The sequence below is a fragment of the Melozone crissalis genome, unplaced genomic scaffold (genome assembly GCF_028551555.1).
Source record: "Melozone crissalis strain CALT ecotype California unplaced genomic scaffold, PUWL_Pcris_2 ptg000023l_1, whole genome shotgun sequence".
Lineage (NCBI taxonomy): Eukaryota > Metazoa > Chordata > Aves > Passeriformes > Passerellidae > Melozone > Melozone crissalis.
In genome coordinates, this window is record NW_026535801.1 from 3,645,242 (window position 1) to 3,666,473 (window position 21,232).

Sequence of the window (21,232 nt, forward strand, 5' to 3'; positions counted from 1 at the left end):
TGATGACGAAAACAACAGCAACAGCTCTGCCTGCAGCAGGAATCTTTGCTGAGACCCAAGGAAGGCTGAATCCAAAGAGGGTGTTTCAGAACTTTCACTGTGCCATTAGTGCTGAAATGAAATAAGGCAAAGATGTCGGTAGCTGGTGGACTGAATAATAAAAAAATAGCTGGACACTTTCATCTTCCACACATGTGTTTTAAATAAAGGTGAGAAAAGCAATCCTTTTATTTAAACAGAGACTATAACTATCTGTAGTTTGTATTTCAGACCCATTTCCCTGAGCTGAGATTTTTCTGGCTGTGAAATCCACTGCTCTCCAGCTTCCCTTTACAGCTATTACCATAAATGTTCTATCAAGTTCTTTATGTTCCTCCTCTGCCTCAGACCGAAGTGAAGGGATGCAGCAATCTCACAGTGCAGATGTACAGGACTGACATTAAAATCCTGTCAGAACTGCAGCTTGGCACAAGTCCCTGGATGTAATAAACACTTGGGAGTGGGGGAGAAGGGGTGGGCATGAGACTGCAGCCTCCAGGATGAAAAAGAAAAGGCAAATATTTGTCAGGTACAGAGAGCTCACATCTTTGGAGGAATTAGGTGCATCTGGTCATTGCTGAGCTGAGCCCAGCTCAGGCACTCAAGCTATGGAGGGCTTAAATTAACCTGCTGCACTGAAGGAAATTAAAGGAGGCTCTGGATGGACATCAAGGAGCCTTGGGAGCCTTCCCTTTCCATGGCATCTCCCATTTTTGCAGCCTTCTGCCCAGAGCCTGCAAATCTCAAAGCTGTCCTGTCATCCTCAGGAAGCCCCACTGAACCACTCCTTTCCTCTGAGAGCAACTTCAATTAAACAAGGAAAACAAAAGTTCCTTCTAGGCAGCAGGAGAGGGATCTGCCTGCTTTTGGAGGCTCTGGCTCTTGCACCTCCAGACCCCAGGGCACGAGCAACCCTTCTGCTCTGTGACAAGGGAGGGACAGCATGCACAGCCTTGGGAGAGACAATCAGCCTCAGGATGCTCAGGCACAGATATTGGAAAGCTTCAGTAATTTTGGAAAGACCCTCATTACCATCTCCCTTATCTAAAGGGAAGACACATCACCTCCAGCTCATTCCCTAGCAATGCACAATGTTGGGCCATCATAAAGGAAGCACGAGAGCAGAAAATGCAACAATAGAGCTTAAAAAAACCCCACAAAAGTACATTTTCCCTCCTAAGGAGCAACACATTAGAGTGCTGGCAAAACAGCATCCTGCTCCCTGGAAGTTGAAGGATGGCTAGGAAGAAAAGAAGCTCCCTTTCAAAGGCAGCTCCTCGTTTCCAGGAGGAATTCAGCAGCTCCCACAAGGAGAGCACACAACTGCTCCTACACAATTCTCTCCTGTGCTGCCAGGATGGTGACAAGCAAAGCAAAGACTGTGTTTTAGAGGACCTGCAACCTGAGAACGTGAACTGGGGATGAGATCCTAATCTTCCTCCACACATCTTGCCTGCAGCAGGTTTGGGTCAGGGGCAGGGATGATGCAAACTGCTCCCTGAGCGAGCAGGGATTGTTAATTTATCTCATCCCCCATTACACAGACACATCCCTGCTCTGGATGCCCTGTGGAAAGATCAAGCCTGACAAGTTGTTTGAACACATGAGGACAACAAAGCAGGAAAGAGAAGCCAGTCTGGGATGCTGCAGGATGCCACCACACCCTAGGCAAAGTAACTTGGTGGCTCCTGCTGAACAGACCTGCAGCTGAGATGTACAGAGAGTATCCCTAATTCTTGTGGCAGGAGGTTTTCACTGGGCAGCACCAGCCCTGTGAGCCCTGTGTGGTGTCACCCTGAATTGCTGCCAAGGGGGTGTGCAAGGCTGTGGGTGTCACTGCTTCCCCCAGCCATCAGCTGGGATGTGGAACAGAGAGGGGAAACAGCACAGAAGGCAGAAATTCTGGGGATTCACTGCAGGTACCTTACTCATTTCAGGGAATTTGCTCCCTCCCCACGAGGGAGAAAGGAGATGGGTGGTCCTTTTGAAGACACACCTCAGGGCAGAAGCTCCTGGTTCAATTCCAGGTCAGGTCTGGTCTGTCTGGGCCAGTCTGGATGGGGCTTGGAGCAGCCTGGTCCAAGTGGAAGTTGGACAGGAGGGTCTTTAGGGCCCTTCCAACCCAAACCACTTTGTTTGTGATTCAATTATTCACATTTCTGTGATTCTATTATTCATGTTGTAACTGGTTTCTATGTCCCCTTTCTGAAGCCAGGTAGATGATCAGGCACCTCAGGAACAGCTGCCAACTGCAGCACCCCGGATGTGGCAAATCCACCAGGACCATCCCCAGGAACGGTGACGGGGAACAAACAGACCCTTGGAGAACACTAAAAGAACACATTTTGGGTGAACAAGCTCCATCATGGTCAGACACATACAAATTCTATTTTAGATCAAAATGAGATGCATTTAAATTCACCTTAATTACACAGAGGGGGGCAGAGCTCCACCCTGATCTAACCATCAGCGCTGTCTTCTCATTGCATAAAAAAATATCCTCAATTAACAACATTTTGCTTTGAAATAGAGCCTGCAGGTCAGCAGGCACTTGGAAAATAATGAATCCATGGCTTACTGAATCACTTCCTACTAAAATATTTACCTTGTGTTTCAAGATAGGCAAAGTAAGACAGAGAGGAAGAACTGACTCTCTTCAAAGGATGCTCAGAGCCAGAAAGATGTCTCGTCTCTACTCCTGTACTTTAACCTTCCGTCTGTATAACCTGTGGATAACTTCAAGCTTCAAACCCACTCTGTGGTAATTGAGAAGAGGTTAGGAAACTCTCCACTGTCAGTCCACGAGACTTCAGTGACAAGCCCTAATATCAGTGTTTTGGAAGGGAAAAAAAAAATCAAGGGACTTTCACTATTAACATTTTCCAATTAAAGCTGAATAATTGCTGTATAGCAAATTGGCTGTTAATTGCATCATGCTAGGCAGGAAAAAGCTAAGGCTTTCCTGGTAATGTATGCCATGAGCAGCACTGTCAGAAAGGAAGAGATATAATGGCAGCAACACCAAGCCTGCTCTTAATCAAAGGCAAAATCAAACATTTTCCTATCGCAGACACCCAGAGCTGAAAAGCAAAGCTCTTAAAACACAAAGCTCTGTCTTTCAGAGGTGTCAGGTGGCGTAACTACCATCCACAAACTTTTTTTTTTTAATTTCCAATTTTAATCAAGCCTTCTTTCTAGCTCTGGGACAAATAAGTGGGGGCCCTTCCTCAGAGAAGCCCCCGGTGCACTGGATACTGCTCACAGCCCAGCTGCATGAAGGGATGAGATCAACTGTGACAAATGAAGGGCCAGGGCACTTGAAAGGGAGGGGAAGCTCTCCCACCTGCAGCAAGGGAAGCTCTGAGCTCCAGCTGGCCCCCAACAATCCCCAGGTTGTGGCCAGGGCCCTGCACAGAGGCTTCTTTCACTCCCCGAGCCGCGAGCGCTCTGAGGTGGCTTTGAAGTGTTGGGTTCCATAGGCAAGGAATACACAACATCCCTAAAAAACCCAAGCTTTGAAGTGTTGGGTTCCATGGGTAAGGAATACACAACATCCCTCAAAACCCACTGCTCTGATGTGGGCTGGGCAGAAACCCAGCCTGGCAGCAGCCACGCTTGAGGAGGCAACTGCTCTGCTCTTAATTGAAACAGAAACTTCATTAAGGCCCAACAAGGGATAAAAGCACTGAGTGTGTTTCTTGCACACTCTTCCTCCAGACCTCACAAAACAAAGCACTGCACTCCTGGCTGCACACTGAACAAGAATGTAACATTAAACATTAAACAAGGATGGGACTGTTAGAAGCATCTGCTGGAACTTGTGAAATGTGGATGTGCAAAGAAATCCTCAAATCAGGAATTACTCCCCTGGGACATGAACATTTCGCTTTCTCAGCTTCGTGTTTAAACCTTTACAGCACTTAAAATAAATTTAGAATTTACATTATTAAATAAACTGAGCTTATTTACACTAAGATAAAAAGATTAAGGAAAAATAAAAGCTTGCTGATTTGGGAAGCTTATTTATTTCCCTCCTTACGTCTTCCTTATAAAGTCCTTAAATACAGAATTCAGTGGGCTTATGAAATTTGTTAAGGCACACTACTTGAATCAAAGAGTTTATAAAATGTCACATTCTGCTCTTGCAGTATTATGTCTTTCCTCTATGTTTACTTGAGAGTGTGTCTCTCGATTTATAATGTTCTCTGCAAACGTGATTTTATTTTCCAAGTCCACAACCTCCTGCAGGATATTGTGTGAATCCAGCTCATGTATTTAATTCCCTGCAATTACTGCAAACATTTCAGATTAAAGCAGCCTTAAACTGCAAACATGCAAAATAAAAACCTTTAAAACTTACACTCTTCTAAATACAAATGAGATTACAGGACAGCCTCCCTGATGAAGAATTCCCTTGTCCAGAGCTGTGATCATCTCCAGTATTACATATTACATTAAAATGTTTTTATGCAATGATTCAAAATAATGGTTCTAATACAAAACCAGAGAAGAGAATGCATTTTTCAGACTCTAAGACTGTCAAATGTCTGAGCTACACAGAATCCATGCTGGGTATCCAGCTGCCTTCCTGGAGAAGCCCTGACTTTGGGAAGTCTTTCTTGGACAGGAGCTTGAAGAGCTGATGAAGACAACATTCACTCTCCTCACTATTCTGTCAGGTTAAAGCCTAAACTCCAGGAATAAAAGTAAAGTGCTTTTTCTTGAGGGCTTTTCCCTCTTTTTTAATCCTGAGTGGGGATAATAGAGAAGGTGTGACAACAGGCAGAAAAAGCACTGATTTACTGAACACTGCCAGATAATCAAACCAGAAATCAACATCAGTAACCCGGAATAAATCACCTTTTCCCCCTGTTATAAAGAACATGCTACTTGCATTTTTATCTCAGTGTAAATCCAAAATCTGTATTTAAACATCCATGAGTAAATGCTGGAAAAACCCAGAGCTTTATAGTTCAGTCAAGAAGTTCATTTAGTCCCACGAACAATTTACTGACAGACATTTGGCACTCCGGGCTGTGAGCAACATTAAGATCAGCATCAGGTTGCCAATGCCAAATTACCTGAGGATGCAAACTCATGTGTCTTGGAATCAAGAGCAGGATTTAATTGCTGAATGCAACAATTCTTTGTGTTTTAATGAGGGGGAGAGCAGAAAAAAGAAGATCTTCAACAAGAAAAGCAGATGGAAAATTGCAAAAAGGATTTAAGCAGCAGCACTGGATAAACAGAGGAGCTGCTGAAACTCAGCCAAGCTGTGCAGAAATGCCCAAAGTCCTCCCTAAACCAACATCATGGCAGAGTTCAAACCTCAGGGCGCTCTTGGTGCCGCCAGAGACACAAAGGGAAGAGCTGCTTCCACACCTTTCACTCTTTGATGCCACCTCTCTGCTGGACACCAGGCCCAGATGGCAACAGCTCATCTCCAGCTTGGTGTCACCGAGCTGCCACCATGGCCTGGGTGGGCAGGAGAGAGGCACAGCCCCACAGCATGGTTTGGGGTGGAAAAGCCCTCTGAGAGAGGCACAGCCCCACAGCATCATTCAAGGTGGAAAAGCCCTCTGAGACCCCTGGGTCCAGCCCCTGATCCAGCACAGGTTCCTAAGTGCCACAGAGTTTTCAACACTTCCAGGGATGGTGCCCCCAGGGTTTCCCACTGAGCTGAGATTCCCCATGGCTGCAGAACTGGAGGGGTGAGCACTGGGTGCTGCTGCTTCCAGAGGGTAACACATTCCCAAAAACCCCAGGCAGGCAGCACCAGCCCCTTTCCAGAGCATTTATTTATCAGCACTGCCCTCCAGGCCTTGCCTTACTTTGGGGAACCACAGGTTGCAAAACTCCATCGTCCCCTGCCTGAATTAAAACCAGTTTGAAACCTCAAGTCCTGCAGGATCAGCAAATCCAAAAAATTACCAGTTGCCTCTGCTACACAGAGTTTTTTCATATTTCTGGCTGACTGGGCTATTTCAGGTGAGAGCTTGTCAAGAATGCCAGGTAAATTTAAATACTGGAAGTTTCTCAGCACACAACCTCATGCTGAAAGGGGATGGCTTTGCAGAGATTGTTAGAAAATAGTGCTTTACAAGCCAAGTTTCCTCAAGGTATGCTGAGAAAACAAAGGAAATAATAAGTTGCTGCTAGCAGAGTTTACCCTGCTCAACTGCAATAGTTTCCCTCTGGAAACATTTTGCCAAAAGCAATCTGTGGATCACAAAAAGGTATGAAAAGGAGAAGAATGTTCCCTTTCCTGTCTTGTGTAAAATAATGTAAACTATGTGTACATATTATGCATGGTGAATTTTATTATATTAAGTAGTAAGAACTACAGAAAATCCCAGAGTAGCTCTAAAGCAGCTAGGAAAAAAAAAGGAGAAAATAAATCTGTATTTGCTTTTCAGTAACAATTTCCATATTTTAAAAAGAGGAAAAAGCTCTTCTGACCCACACCGTCTGTATACACCAACCAAAAACAATTCCAAAATTCTACAAATCTATTTGAAATTGTATAATTGATCCTGGTCAAGGGCTTGCCTATGGAATTCCAAGAGCTCTAAATGGCATTTTCTGATGTCAGGTTGAACCATTTCCTCTCCCAAGGCAGAGCAGAAGGCTCCATCATTTAATCATTCCCAGCACTTAGGATCAGACAAGGAAGGCAAGTTGCAAGGTCTGCATTAATATCAACACTCCAGCGACCTCTCACACCCCATGGCACAGTGAGAACTCAATTTTACATTAATAAACCCTAAGACCAAACTGTGAGGAACTCAGAAGACACCAGGTATTACAACTGCCATAAATTACAGCCCAGCTCAAATGGCCCGTACAAGCAATTGTACAGTGATAAAGCCTAAGTGGATGATATTTAAACAGATATTTGATTTACTGCAGAATTTTACATCATGCTGGAATTCAAATGACAATTTACAAGTGCAGGGAGCAGAAATCCCTGTCCCATGCAGAGTGCTGTTTGCAGGGCTCTGTCAGGAGAGCTGGATGCTGAATCCTTGCCTCTGATGGTCTCGGGGCACAGAAGCCAAATGATAAAGCAGGACATTGAAACAGAGAATGAGGCAAGCTGCTGCTTCATCCCCAGGTGGGAAATGACATCCTTGGTCTTCTCAGAGTGATGGCTCACAAACCTCACTTTTGCAAGGCACCACAAAAACTTCTGATGGCAAATGGGGGGTCTGTCTGTCTGTCGGGTTCCTCAGAGATGCACAAACTGTGAAGACTGGAGAGCACACAGACACAGCTCTTTAGGGACATCAGCACCACTAAAATCATGGAATTAGAAAAGCCTTCCAAGACCACAGAGTCCAACCTGTCACCGTCCCCAGCCCAAAGCTCTGAGTGCCACATCCAGGAGGTCCTTGGACACCTTCAGGGATGGGGATCCAAACCTCCCTGGGCAGTTCCAAGCCCTGAGCACCCTTTCCATGGGGAAATTCCTGCTGATGTCCAACCTGAGCCTCCCCAGCCCAGCCTGAGGCCGTTCCCTCTGCTCCTCCCTGTTCCTGGCTCCCCTCCTGGCAGGAAAATTTCCTCACTGGCACAGGGTGCCCAGGGAAAGGGTGGAACACTTCCATCATCCCTGGAAGTGTTCAAAGAATGTTTGGATTTGGCACTTAGGGACAAGGATTAGTGGTGGGCTTGGCAGTGCTGGGTTAAGGGTTGGACTTGATGATATTTGAGGGTTTTTCCAAGTAAAAATCACAATTTTCCAAGTTGTGATTTTATGCAAATAACAGCTGGATTTACAGAGGAGGAATTGTGGGATGAACAATCCAGAGCAGAACTTTAACACCCAAATGGGTCAAAAATATCTCTCCTGAGAGCAGAAACCCTCCTGTGCCCCAGCAATGAGCAATCACAGATAATTCTGGGTGATAAAAGGAAAAAAAAAAACCAACAAAACATCAAGGAGGAGATTTATCAGAGGAAAAAACATCGCAGGCTTCCAGTGGGATCCAGGAAAACCTCTGGGCCAATAGCTGGAGCAGCAGTAATTGTTCCAAATCTATCAATAAAGCTGAGCTGCTCCTTCATTGACTGCAAACACCAATTTCTTTCATGGGGGATTATAAGTTGATGTTCATGGTCTCTCTACCACCATTAGGGTGATAAACAGTTGAAACTACATCAGGATCTGACATGCAGATCAATTCTGGCTCCATAAAGAATCTACACAAGAGGTTCCTGGACAGGGATTTACTGCCCCCAGTTTTTATTCTCTCTTGCTGCTAAAATTACTTCTGTCAAGCACTTACAAGAGCATGGAGGAGAAGGGGGAAGGAAAAAAAAAAATAAAAAAGATGAAAAAAGGCAAAAAGAATTAATTTTTCATGTGCTGCTGGAACAGCCTTTTGAAATTTGGGGAGTTTTTAAGGCAAATATGTTCCTGCATTGGAAATGATGCTGAACAGCAGGTGGGAGTGAGCTAAATAGTGAGCCAGCAGCACGAGCTGCTCACTATCCAGCACGCAGCAATTTGAAACACCAAACTAAGCTGTCGAGATTTTCTCCCAGGGCAGGCACAGGCTTCATGTTACCAGCACCAAATTATATTAGACATTTAATTTTAAACCTCAGGTACTTAAATGTAAAACCTTACAACAGTAATAGTCATAAAGCAGTGGGGCATTCCATTTCAGAGAATGGATTTTTCTATTTTTCCCCTTTAATTTAACCAGCACCTCCTGTTTTGTGGCTCTGCCCACTACAAAGTAATTTATCTAATTAGGAGATGTTCACAGCTGCTTGAAAGACAGAAGCCCCAGGAAACCAAAGGTCTGGTTTGGAAGACTTTGAAAAGTTCTCTGGAGCCACACAAAGTATTAATTTAATGTGAAAAAAAGGTGCAGAGAAAAATTGAATCCCAATATGTTATTTTGTCTACAATAAAACCACGTGACAATAAGCAGGCATATTCTCCAGTACATTGGCATTTGAATTCCAAAAGATGCTTAGCTTCTTGCCATACCTGCTGCTTTCACAGTATTAGCTTTTTATGACTAAAATTCAAAAATCTTTTAATGGAGAAAAAACCCCCAGAAATTAAAAAGGGTTTTTCATGCGTCAACTTGCCAACATAAAGGCCACATCTCTGAGCTTACCCGAAGATGATACACTCAGAGCAATCAATTATTCTTGAGGTTTTGTAGGAGTTTTTGTGCGATACTTCTGAGTCTGCTGCCTAAAACTCGTTTTTAATCCAGTTTTCCCTCCATATTTATAAAAAAACAACCCCTCAAAAAATATTTTAAATATTAGAACCTCTGCAAGAAATTATTTGAGGTATGCTTCTTCAGAAGCACCCAGCAGTCACGTGCAATTTCAAAATAAGTATTTCATAGGTAATTCTGGCTGTCATCTCTTCTGAGCCAGAAGTAATCCCACATGAATGTCAAGTCAGAAACAGGTACTGCACATATGGGAGAGCGCAGGGCTGGGGTGGGAGAACAGGTTCCCTTCACCAGGAATTGCAAACCAGCTCAGGATCAGCAGCAGGAGCAAAAGGCAAGTCCAGCAACCCCAGCATTGTGAAGTCAAGGGGATGGCAAAGGCAGGAATTCAGGGGATATTTCTCATTTTTAAGATTCTATTTCCACTCCAGGGTAGGAGTTCACTGAATTTTGGAGGTTTTTCTCCCCTGCAGCCTCACTTGGGACATGTGGCACAGGGATGGCACCTACTCACCTGCCTGCAGGAGTGTCAGGGTGCACAGCACTGCAGCCTACAGCCCCTGCTTTCCCCTACAGCCAGCACCCAACAGTCCTCATCTTGCCTTAGAAAAGCCACAGGACAAAAGGCACAAAAAGCCCAAACTTTGGTCTAACCTTCCAGAAGGGAGGTGGAGCTGGGGTGGATTGAAATGACCAAGCAATTCAGGAAAAGGAGGCAGAAAATGTATGATTTAAAGATGGAAACCAGCTCGGCATCCATGCAGGGCAATGCTGCCTCCCCTAAAGCTTCACCACGAGTGGGTGAGCTGGGGGGACACAGAGCAGAACAGGGCTGGAGCATCTGTTTCACTGTGCTGCTTCATAACACCCCTGCCTTCCTGCAAGGCTCACTCAGAAAACTCTCAGGCAACATCTGGAGCATTTTAATGCCAATTCTCCTGGAGGTGCTGCCCCCATGTTTGCAGCTCCAGGAAAAGGTCTGTGCTGTGCTAAGTGTGAATTTGATAGTTAATGTCACTCTGAAACACGGTGGTCATGGTTTTAAACCCTCTGTTCTCCTAAGGCGGCACTAAAAACCTGCCCAGAGATGCTCTCAGGGCTATACTCAGGTTCAGATCCTCTATAGACACAGAGATATATGTGGGACATGTGAAACAGTTCCCATATTCCCCTCACTGCTCCCATTTTAGGGGCAGCCATCAGAAACAGCATTCCTCCCCTTTCTCCTGACCTGTTCACCCTGGTCTGGTAGCAAACATCACATCTACCCTTTAAAAACAATTATTGCTACAACCTAATAATTCCAAAACACCACCAGGAATAGTGCCTGCTCCTTTTAATGCTGTTCAATGCTCCACAGAGGAAACACTAAGAGTGTGGAGCAGGAGCACAGCAGAGAAAGGACACGCTGAGGAGAGGATCTGGAGGGTCATTTACTGCTAATATCCATCACACAGGGCAAGGAATCTGAGTTTCAAGCAAACAACACACATTAATTATGTGGCTGCTCCATCCCTGGGAGTGTCCAGGGCCAGGCTGGATGGGGCTTGGAGCAGCCTGGGATAGTGGAAAGTGTCCCTGCCCATGGCAGGGAAGATGGGTTTGAAGGTCCCTTCCAACCCAGACCATTCTGGGATCCTATGATTATGTACCTGAAATTAAAATTAAGCAGTATTGCAACTACATTATTGCACCTTAATGTTGAAAAGAGTACAGCAGAATTCTCTCAGGCTGCTCCAAGTCCCATCCAGCCTGGCCTTGGACACTCCCAGGGCAGCCACAGCTTCTCTGGGCAACCTCTGCAGGGCCTCACCATCCTCTCAGGGAAGGACTGCTCCCTAATAGCCAAGCTAAACCTCCTCTCTTTCTGTTTAAAGCCATTTCCCCTCGCCACATTAAAAAAAATTAACGTTTAAAGTTAATCCATTCCCCTTCTTTCTAATTCCAATTTTTCCCTCTGCAAGTTCAGTACCCAACAGCACAATGGGGTGGGCACCATTTTGTTTCCTTTTTTTTCCCCTTTTGGAAAAAACCAAGAGCACCAAAGTCCCCCTTCATCCCAAGGCACATGAACCCCTGAAAGCTGCAGGTTTCTTACCACTGCTAATGCCACCATCCTATCAAGGAAGGATTTCTCCCTAACAGCCAAGCTAAACCTCCTCTCTTTCCATTTAAAGCCATTCCCCCTTGCCCTGTCACACAAAAGTCAAAGTTAATCCATTCCCCTTCTTTGTAATTCCAATTTTTCCCTCTGCAAGTCCAGCACCCAACACCACAATGGGGTGGTACCATTTTGTTTCCTTTTTTTCCCTTTTGAAAAAAACAAAGAGCACCAAAGTCCCCCTTCACCCCCACAAAGCTCCAGGTTTCTTACTACTGCTAGTGCCACCATCCTCTCAGGGGAGGACTGCTCCCTAATATCCAAGCTAAACCTCCTCTCTTTCCGTTTAAAGCCATTCCCCCTTGCCCTGTCACACAAAAAATTCAATATTTAAAGTTAATCCATTCCTTTCTTTCTAATTCCAATTTCCCCCTCAGACTCTGCCAGTTCAGCACCCAACACCACAATGGTGTGGGCACCATTTCATTCCCTTTTTTTGCCCTTTTGGAAAAAGCCAAGAGCACCGGAGTCCCCTTTCACCCCAAGGCACGTGGGACCCCCAAAGCTCCAGGTTTCTTACCACTGCTAGTGCCACCATCCTCTCAGGGAAGGACTGCTCCCTAATATCCAAGCTAAACCACCTCTCTTTCCATTTAAAGCCATTCCCCCTTGCCCTGTCACACAAAAAAAAGTTAAAGTTAATCCATTCCCTTCTTTCTAATTCCAATTTCCCCCTCAGACTCTGCCAGTTCAGCACCCAACACCACAACGTGGTGGGCATCACTTCATTCCCTTTTTTTTCCCTTTTGGAAAAAACCAAGAGCACCAGAGTCCCCCTTCACCCCAAGGCACATGAACCCCCCAAGCTGCAGGTTTCTTACCACTGCTAATGCCAGAGTTGGCAATGACTGTGGCCTCACTCCACTGATCTGCACTGGAGACCGAGTAGGAGCGCTGGTGCAAACCGTCCGGGCGGCTGTTGAAGGACACCAGACTGATCCCACTGGCCATCTGAGACACAGATGTGCTAGTAGTCACGTTCCCTAGGCACAAAGGGAAAATAAATTGTGTCAATAGAGAGTACAGGAGGGATTTTGTGTCAGGATGGATGGGGGGTGCTTAATGAGCAGAAAGAAGGGGTTACTTCACCCACACAATGACCCTCCCTGTAGTGCCGGAGCTGACGGTCCTGAGACCAGCTCCAATCCAGCTAAGAAGACCAAAAAAGCCAAGTTTTTCATGCTATCACCTCATTCTGTTCATTCACCTTCTGGGAAACATGGTCTTCCACCACTCTGCTACCAAGCATTGTCTCTGCAGCTTCTCTGCTTGTTAGACTGGGCACAGAAAATCAATTTTATTGTATTTGCTGGGAATGCCCCAATGAAGGCAGGAATGATGAAACTGACTCCACGTTCTCAGAAAACTAATTTAGTACCTTATCATACTATATTATATTAAAGAATGATATACTGTACTAAAGAATACAGAAAGGACACAATGCTAAAAAGATAACAATGAAAACTCCTGACTCTCTCCACAGTCTGACACAGCTTGGCCCTGACTGGCCAAAGAGCCAAAACAACTCACAGCAGAACCCAATGGAACAATCACCTGTGGGTGAACAATCTCCAAACACATTCCACATGAGCACAGCACAGGAGAAACAAATGAGATAAGAATTGTTTTCCTTTTCTCTAAGGCTTCTCAGCTTCCCAGGAGAACAATCCTGGGCAAAGGGATATTATCAGAGAATATGAATGCTGCATCATTCATATTCATATCAAGTTTATTCCTAAAAGCCACTGTTTCTACAACTGAGCCAACTCCAAGAGTTTAAAACAATTTGCCTCTAAATAATACCTGACACAGGCAGAGCCCCAAGAACACACTGATGGGGAGCAAAGGACTGGCAGCAGTGAGAGACCAAGGGGGGGAAAAAAAAAAAATTCTTGGGCATTTAATCTTAAAACAACATTGTGACACAAAGCAGAACTCTGGACTGACTGCAAGTATCATTCCTGGGAATGGTCCCTGGAATGTGACACAAAAGGGGACACACAAAGAACAGCCTTTACCCAGCAAACACTTCTGTATTTTCACAATCACTGAGGCCTGGGACATTAAAATGCTGGGAGCTGTGTGCAAGGGGGAGTGACAGGGACGGGTTTCTCACCATAAAACAGGACAAGTGGGATCTGGTTGAATACATTTTAGAGCAGAAACAATTAAAACCTTTCCAGAAACTCAGGTTTCTGATGGTCTTACTCACAACTTGCTATGGGCCAAAACCTGCTCCACTGTTTTGGGTTCTGAGCACATTTTACTCCATCCCTAGCCACAGGCCTTGCATATCATAAAGCCACAAAGAATTTACAGTTTCATTCCTTGTGACAGGCTCTCTAAAGGTGCCCCACAGGTCCTCCCTGGATTGAAGAACACTCTTAAAAAACACATGCAAAGGGAAGGGAACAGACGCAGTGTTACAACGCACCCTCACACTTTGCATTTCCATTGCACCTTCTACTGATGAGTTCAGAAAAATTAATGAATTAATTTTCAATGCTCCTGTGAGGTTGTTAATTATCTGCTATCATTTCCCCCATTTTTCAGAGGTTAAATGACCCAGGGCCACAAAGGAAGATTGTGGCAGACTTGAAAATAAAACCCAGATCTCCTGACTCCCAGTTCTATCATTATGTCTTTTCCCAGAGCAGCCTTTGGGAAGACAGCACAGCTTAGTGAACTACTTTGTGTTTATTAGAGTTGGCATAATTGTCCCTTTCTCCCCTCCCCTTTCCCAAGACAAAATCTCCTCTTTAGTCCTTAGCACAGATCCATCACAGTATCTGTGTCTTCAATGAACTTACTCAGCCCTCCAGAATCTGCCTGGCAATTCCTGCTTTGCAGATATGAAATTTATAGACAGGAAAACTCATTTGTTTCTTTATGCAAAGTCTAAGGTGGGTTTTGGAACCTTGTTGGGACCTCCCAAGGCATGAGACTACAGAGCAGAGGACTAAACTGCAATTCAGTATTTTAAAACCACAACAGGAAATGAAAACATGAGCTGACCAAAGTTGTATTTTGGCTGCCTTAAAAGAAATCTCTCCTTCCAAATCAGCTTCTTTGATGCTCGCTGTGAAATCCTCTTTTCCTCTGCATTTCACAGTCCAGAAAAATGATGAATATTAATAAATTGTTTTGATGATCCACCAAATCAAAGGGAATGGCTGATGTGAGTGAGTGACAAGAGTTTGAGATTAAGTGGGTTCTACCAACTTGAGATTGAGGCCAGCACAGACACAACACAAGCAGTGATATTTTTGTGCTGACATCTCCTACCTAACCCACAAGCCTTTGAACACGAGTGTCCCGTCGCCTTCTGACAATGATGCAAAACCAACACCTTGAGAAGAGGCCATCAAGGTTTCTGTGCCATCGTGCCAGCACCAAGAGCTCTCCTCTCCCCTCAATGCCATCTGAGGCAGCTCCAGCCCCACACTGTGACATGAACCTGTTCAGAAGTGACTTGTTCTGGGAACCAAAGCAGAATTTTTCTTCCACTGCACCTCTCTCAAAGGTTGCTAGCACAAAACAGGTGCCAAGTGCATTCATGTGACACTTGAATGAACTCTGATGAACCCAGCCCAGCTCCCTCTTTCCTACTGCCACAGCCTGGGAACCTTTATCCTGCAACTTTTATGGTAATATTTATTCAGGATTAAATCCCACTTTGTTCAGGTGCTGCAAGGTGTGTATTTTCACGGCATATCAGACCATCAGGCCAGCATCCCTGAGCTGACATCAGAAGTGCCAGGCTACAGAAAATAGCGTGCCTTTCCTTTCCTTTCCTGTTCCCCTCCTTGATATGCTCAGCTCTAGCACAAACTTGTTATTTAAAACACTTGTTATTTAAATCATTATTTCCCAATCCAGCTCTGATTTTCCCACTTCTCAGTCCAACTGCACGACATGAACCCCACACCAGGCACTAAAGCTGCCACCCCAAAACAAGGACTGCTGCTCTGGCCAGAGCTTCTCCAACAGAGTCCCACAGCTCTTCCCGTCTACAATGGGCAAACCCCAAACCAGACCCGGCAAAACTCCTTTAATTTTCCTCAGGGATAAATCCTTGACAGAATTAAGACCAGTTCAGCCTTTCAGCAGCCAAGCAGGAGACAGTGAAGAAGAGGAGGCCAGCAGCATCAGTGGAAATGCTGCAGATGTCCCTACCCAGGGCAGGGCATTGGACCAGATGAGGTTTAAGGGTCCTTCCAGCCCAGACCATTCTGTGATTCCCTGATCCATGACCAGCAAAGCCTGTGTGTTGGGTCAGCCTTTACATCCTGCACCCCTTGTCCCCCAGCCAAGGACAGATTCCCATCTCCACACCGACCCCAGGCTCCTGCTCTGCTACCTGGCCCAGGCTGGAGCTGTGAAAGAGTTGCCTCTTCAAATGCATCCTGCATGCATCAGCTGGTAGCTTAAGTTGATTAGCAGGGGGCAGTTAAATTACTATGCTAATCCATGTATTCTCAGCACTGTTTCCTTGATATGGATATGTGTATATGCTTACTGGGAAGCCTTGATTAGTTCAAGCTTCAATGTGTCAAAGGCTCCAGATTCTTTCCAAAGAATAATTTTAGCTGTACTCACATCCCTAAAGTGTGGGAGCTGATTTGAAAAGGTACTTACCTCTACCATATGCTATTTTTCTTTAAACAATTTGCATTTCAAAGGGAATATGGCATTTATATTTGAATGAATATCAGTATGTTGCCAGAACTTGTCTCAAATGAGCAAAAAAAAAGATGCTGGTCTCCTATTGAACAAAAATGTTTTCATCTACCAAAGGAGCATCAAAGAAAGAGTTCCTCTTTCTAGCTCTAGACAGCTTTATTAAAACTATCTTTTCTGATGTTATAAAACACCCCGTTACGGCCGCGCTTACAAAACGTTCAAACAATTAAGCCCCACAAAACCCATCCAAATTAAGATTCAAGGTAATTTCCAGGTTTGGCCACTGCTCAGCAGAGCAGTCCCTAAGAAAAGCGAGCGTGCTCACACGAAATCCCATTTAAATGCCCATTTATTCAGTGTAAAATGCTGCAAAGAGCACGAGGAACGAAGGCAAGGAGAGTGGAGAAGCTGAGGGAAACACACATGGGGGCACAAGGAGAACAAGAGCAGAAATGCAAGACTTAGAAATGAAATTCAAATAACCAGGATCCACCCAATCAGGGGGCTTGACAAGATGTGAACAGTGTGAGTCTAACAGGTAAAAGCCAAAAGGTCTATTGTAAAAATGGGATTAAAATATGCACTTAAGGTTAATATAAATGCTGGGTTACATATGTGGAGTGACTTGTCCAACAAAAAATAAAGCACTCATGGTTTTGGTCTTGTTTGCTCCTGTAATGGAACAGTATGAGGGACAGCATGTCTGCAATCCCACATTTGATGGTTTTTAAGTTAATAATCCTGTGAATCATCACAGGTTAGTGGAACAGACACATCAGTTGAAGCCTTCACCAACTACACCACCCACTAATCCCAAATGCAGAAGGAATACAATTCACAAGCAGACCCTGAGAAGTGAGACACAAGATACTGGGCACAAATTATTTCCATTCCCTGCTGCAGACACATTTCCTCCAAACAAATCAGCTACCAGAAGTTACATTCACAAGTGCAACTAATACACTCCTGGATTGATGAGATGAGCAGCCAGAGCAGGAGTTGTGAAGCAGAACTGTATTTTTCCATGAGGCAGCAGCGTGTGAGACTCGCAGGGGGCTGCACAGAAAGACTGAATCACATAAACTGCAGCCCTACTGCTCTGCTTTCACCATGTTTCATTTGTGCCAAGCTCCTCGAGCTCATGACGAGTTTCTCTTCCAGAAAAAAAAGAGAAAGAGAAGGAAATAAACCTCTTAAGGCCAGAGGGCTGCGCTCACCAGCTGTTAGAACTAATGAAAAATACATTAGAGTTGTGGGTCAGGAAATCCTGACTCTTGATATCAGAGGGTTAATTGTTTCAAATCATGTTGGGTCAATTTGTGTTGCAGGAATTCTGCCTATTCTTGAAATGCCCTCTAATTCAGCACCAGGCACTCTCAAGTAGGTTAGATTGGCTGTGGATGCCCCTTCCAAACCCACACTGCTCCCTGGAGTCTCCTCAGGGTGGAAAGGGAGAAGCCCCACTGCTGGCTGCAGAAAGATGGGAAGCATTCCCTTCCCACCCTCAGCTCTGCAGCACACCCAGAATGAATTCCCAGAGCTGAGCAGAAACCTTTCCAGTGGTGGGCAAACCTTTCCTGGGAAGTGTGTCACCATCCCAGCATTCCCTTCCCGCCCTCAGCTCTGCACCATGCCCAGAATGAATTCCCAGAGCTGAGCAGAAACCTTTCCAGTGGTGGGCAAACCTTTCCTGGGAAGTGTCTGACCATCCCAGCTGTGCTTCCTGCCTCTCCCTCACCTACCAGGAATATTTGGGGATGCTCTCCTGGGTTCCATTAGTTTGCTGCCTCAGCACCCACCTTTTCCAGGTGCATCCTGTGCCCACTTTGGAGATTGTATGCTGCACTGAAACCTGAGCAAACATCTCCTTGCCTCTCCCACTGAGGAGAGCCCCACACTGGGAAGGGAGGCATTGCCCAGCTGTCTGGCTGTGTTCTCAGGAGACTGTGGGACCTGAAGAGCTCTAAATTTCATAGCCAGGTTCTTCAGGGGGGTGGAATTTCCTCAAGTACTGCCATGGATTCTGTTCTATCCCGACGGAAGAGTGCAAGCAGCACAAGGTCCCTGCCCTGCTTCATCAGGCACCTGAAATTACCTGAGGCTCCTCACACATGAAATAAGGAGGAGTGAGGGGCAGGGTTGGACACAGATGATTCTTCAGGTCCCTTCCAGCCCAAACCACTGTGACTCTGTGACAAAAATCTTTCCAAACCACGCTGGTTCCAGCACTGCAACTCTCCCCCAACACGCTGACAATCACTTTCAGCACTGCAGCAGCAAACTTGCTCATGAGTTTAACTTAGTTTTAAGACTTCTTTCTTCCAGAAGCATTTATTTACTCAACAGGATTCCTAAAGACAAGCAGCTATTCCTCCTAGAGGAAGCCCTTCCACGTCCATCCCTGCCGGACTGGCTCGATCAGCAGCACACAGACCGAGTGGGGTCAGCACTAATGAACAAACAAGGCAGTGCCAAGAAATATCCTGGCAGTGAAGGACGTGGTGCTGGGAGTATAACGAGGAAAGCTATTATTCTCAGAGCATGCCAAAGCAACACAGCAAGTGTGGAGGAAAATTAAGTCATCAGAGGAGACATCTCTTCTAAAAGAAAGTTAAACCCAAGATCTTCACCGCGGGCTTCTGCTCGAGATCCCCCACTATTTATTCTGCTGGGATCAAAGGCTGCTTTCCTTCCCTGGCAGGCAGATTATTATTATTTTTCTGTAGTTTTAACAAATAACAGTAATAAATAAGATATGCTTGACATCCTGGTTGAGGCTACCTGCTTGTTCAGGGACGGCAGCTTTAAGACCCAGAAGTGAGTGCTTTGCTGGCAAAAACTGCTTTTTGTTGCTCTTATTTGGCTGAATCCCGACAGGAGCAGTGGATTTAACTTTGTGAAAAATAACAGCAGAGATCCAAACCATTCTGAGGCAGGTACAGCAGAGCATGTGCAGGCCCTGAGGCAAAGGATGTAAAATGCTCCCCAATCCCTTCGACTGTCTGTGGAAATGATCAATGACGGGGCTGGAGAGGGGGTGGCAGGTCCTACCTGTGGGCTGGATCTAACTTTGGGAGCTTCCCACGGGCTGCAGCCCTCCCCAAGCCCTGCCAGAGCCTCCCGGGCTGGGGAGGGCTGGGGAGGGCCCACTGCTGGCATTCACCGCCTCCCCGGGAAACAGAACAAAGAAACTTTATTTTCGCAAAAGAGACAATAGATACCAACGCGAGATGACTTTTTCCCTTTTTTTTTTTTTTTTTCTCTCCCCCCTCTTTTTAATAGCTCTTGCCACTGTAACAGCAGCTAAGTGAATGCATGTCTGCAGTGTGAGCAGTTTTGATAAACAGCCTCTGCGGGCCACACAACGGGGATAATGTATCCTTAAGTACTGCCAATGAGCTGCCATTCTGCACAGCCAATTACTTCTGTGCGTCTGTCACTCAAAGGAAAAATGACTGAGCCCATTAGATCAAACCTTTGTCACTGTTCCTAATGCACTCTTAGGCCTCATTAATCTGAGGGAGCAGCAACACAGCCGCCGGTGCCTCATTGCCTCCCCCACAACAGGCCCACGTGAATCTTCTCATCTCTCCCCCAAGTGCACCACGTTAATCAAGCTCTCCTTATTACCCCGGTCCCTGTCACGCCGGAGAGCGCTCTCTCTCTTAAATGCTCTCATTATGGTCCATCTTTAGAGCCGGCTGAGTGGAAAAAAAAAAAAAAATTAAAAAAAAAAAATAGAGGGGAAAAAAAAGAAAAAAAAACAAACCCGAGCCAGAGAGAAAGAGAAGAGGAAAAAGCAAGTCCGATCACATTAATATTCATGACAATAATTAGTATTCTAGGTCACTGAATATTCATGCTATTAGTTTGGTTTTTTATGGGTTTGCTGGATGTCCTGATTGCTGGAGTGTGGAGGAAAACAGCATGGTTGGGACTTTAGATGTCAACGGCAGTTCAATACTCCAAACACATTTGTGAATTTATTTTTTTTTTCCTCCCCCGTTTGGTAAATCAGCTTCAACCCTCCCGATGGCTTTAATACCTTCAAATCACTGGGGGAACAGCACAGACATCACCTCTTTTTACTCATCACTTGCCAAGGTCTGAACACCCAACCAGCTCATGCTGCTCCCTGTGACCCTCAGGACACTGGGATGGCATCGGGTGCACAGGGCAGATCTGGGATTTTATATGGTCACAGAGCCATGAAAATCATCCAGAGGGAAAGAGGCACTGCCTGCAGGCTCCAGTCACCTCCCTGAAGCTCTGGGACACATCCCCACCCTTCATCCACCTCAGCAGCATCAGGAGTTTGCCCACCTCCAGAAAGGATCCTCACATAGCTCCTTTTTCCCATTTTTTATCCCTAAAGAGAAAAGTCTCAGCACACTAATTTTCCTCAATATTTAACTAATGCAGTTAATTTTATCCAATATTTATTTCATTATTGCTAACATGTGCCCTGCTCCTTTTCTCCCATTATTAAGGGATATAGCATACTAACTAAATGAAAGTTTGTATTTCTGTAGTTGTGGAAAGGGCAAATCCCAGTCCAGAGGAAGCAGAGAAAATGACCTTGAGGGATCCCCCTCTAGTGGGATGAAAGGGAAATCTCGGATGCACTTGAAATTGGGCTTTTTTCCTCTGAAACGAGCAAACTGCCAACTTCTCCTTCCCGTTGCTGCAGCTGTATATCACTGAGCCAACAGCAGAGCCACCCAGATGGAAAATTGACTGGGGTGATTGATGACAAAACGAAGTCCCAAACTTGCATTTGTGATCTGTGGCAAGTGCATAAAACCAGTGCTGGAGCTGGAGTGTAGAAAGTGTTCTGCACCCGACTGCAGAGTTAGTGACAGACAACTCCCAACAACCACACCAGGCCACCTCAGCCACCTCCAAGCAGGGAATTCAGTTTTTAGGGCTCAGTCCAGCATTTATTTGCAAAGGCACCCACAAGGCTTTGGGAAAACTGCCCATGCTTCTGAGCTCTTGGCTTGATAAATATTTTTACTCATCACCAGCCTGATCGTAACATCTGAATCCTCACAGTGACCCCCCAGTTGAAAAAGATGATTACATGACCTGCAAAAAGCACCAAAGATTTGATAGATGATCACAATTAATGACAGACAGGAAGCTC

General features: G+C 45.4%; 1 protein-coding gene across 10 annotated transcripts in view; it reads right to left on the bottom strand.

The window, feature by feature from the left end:
- The window catches only part of AGAP1 (ArfGAP with GTPase domain, ankyrin repeat and PH domain 1), a 321,395-nt gene that overhangs the window by 88,830 nt on the left and 211,333 nt on the right, over positions 1 to 21,232 (bottom strand). For 7 of the 10 annotated variants that reach the window (XM_054277883.1, XM_054277881.1, XM_054277884.1 and 4 more), the window contains one exon: positions 12,225 to 12,386. The exons of the other annotated variants lie outside the window; for them this stretch is intronic. In XM_054277883.1, coding sequence (XP_054133858.1) covers positions 12,225 to 12,386 — 162 coding nt within the window. The remainder of the gene's footprint in view (positions 1 to 12,224; positions 12,387 to 21,232) is intronic. 10 annotated transcript variants of the gene reach the window in all.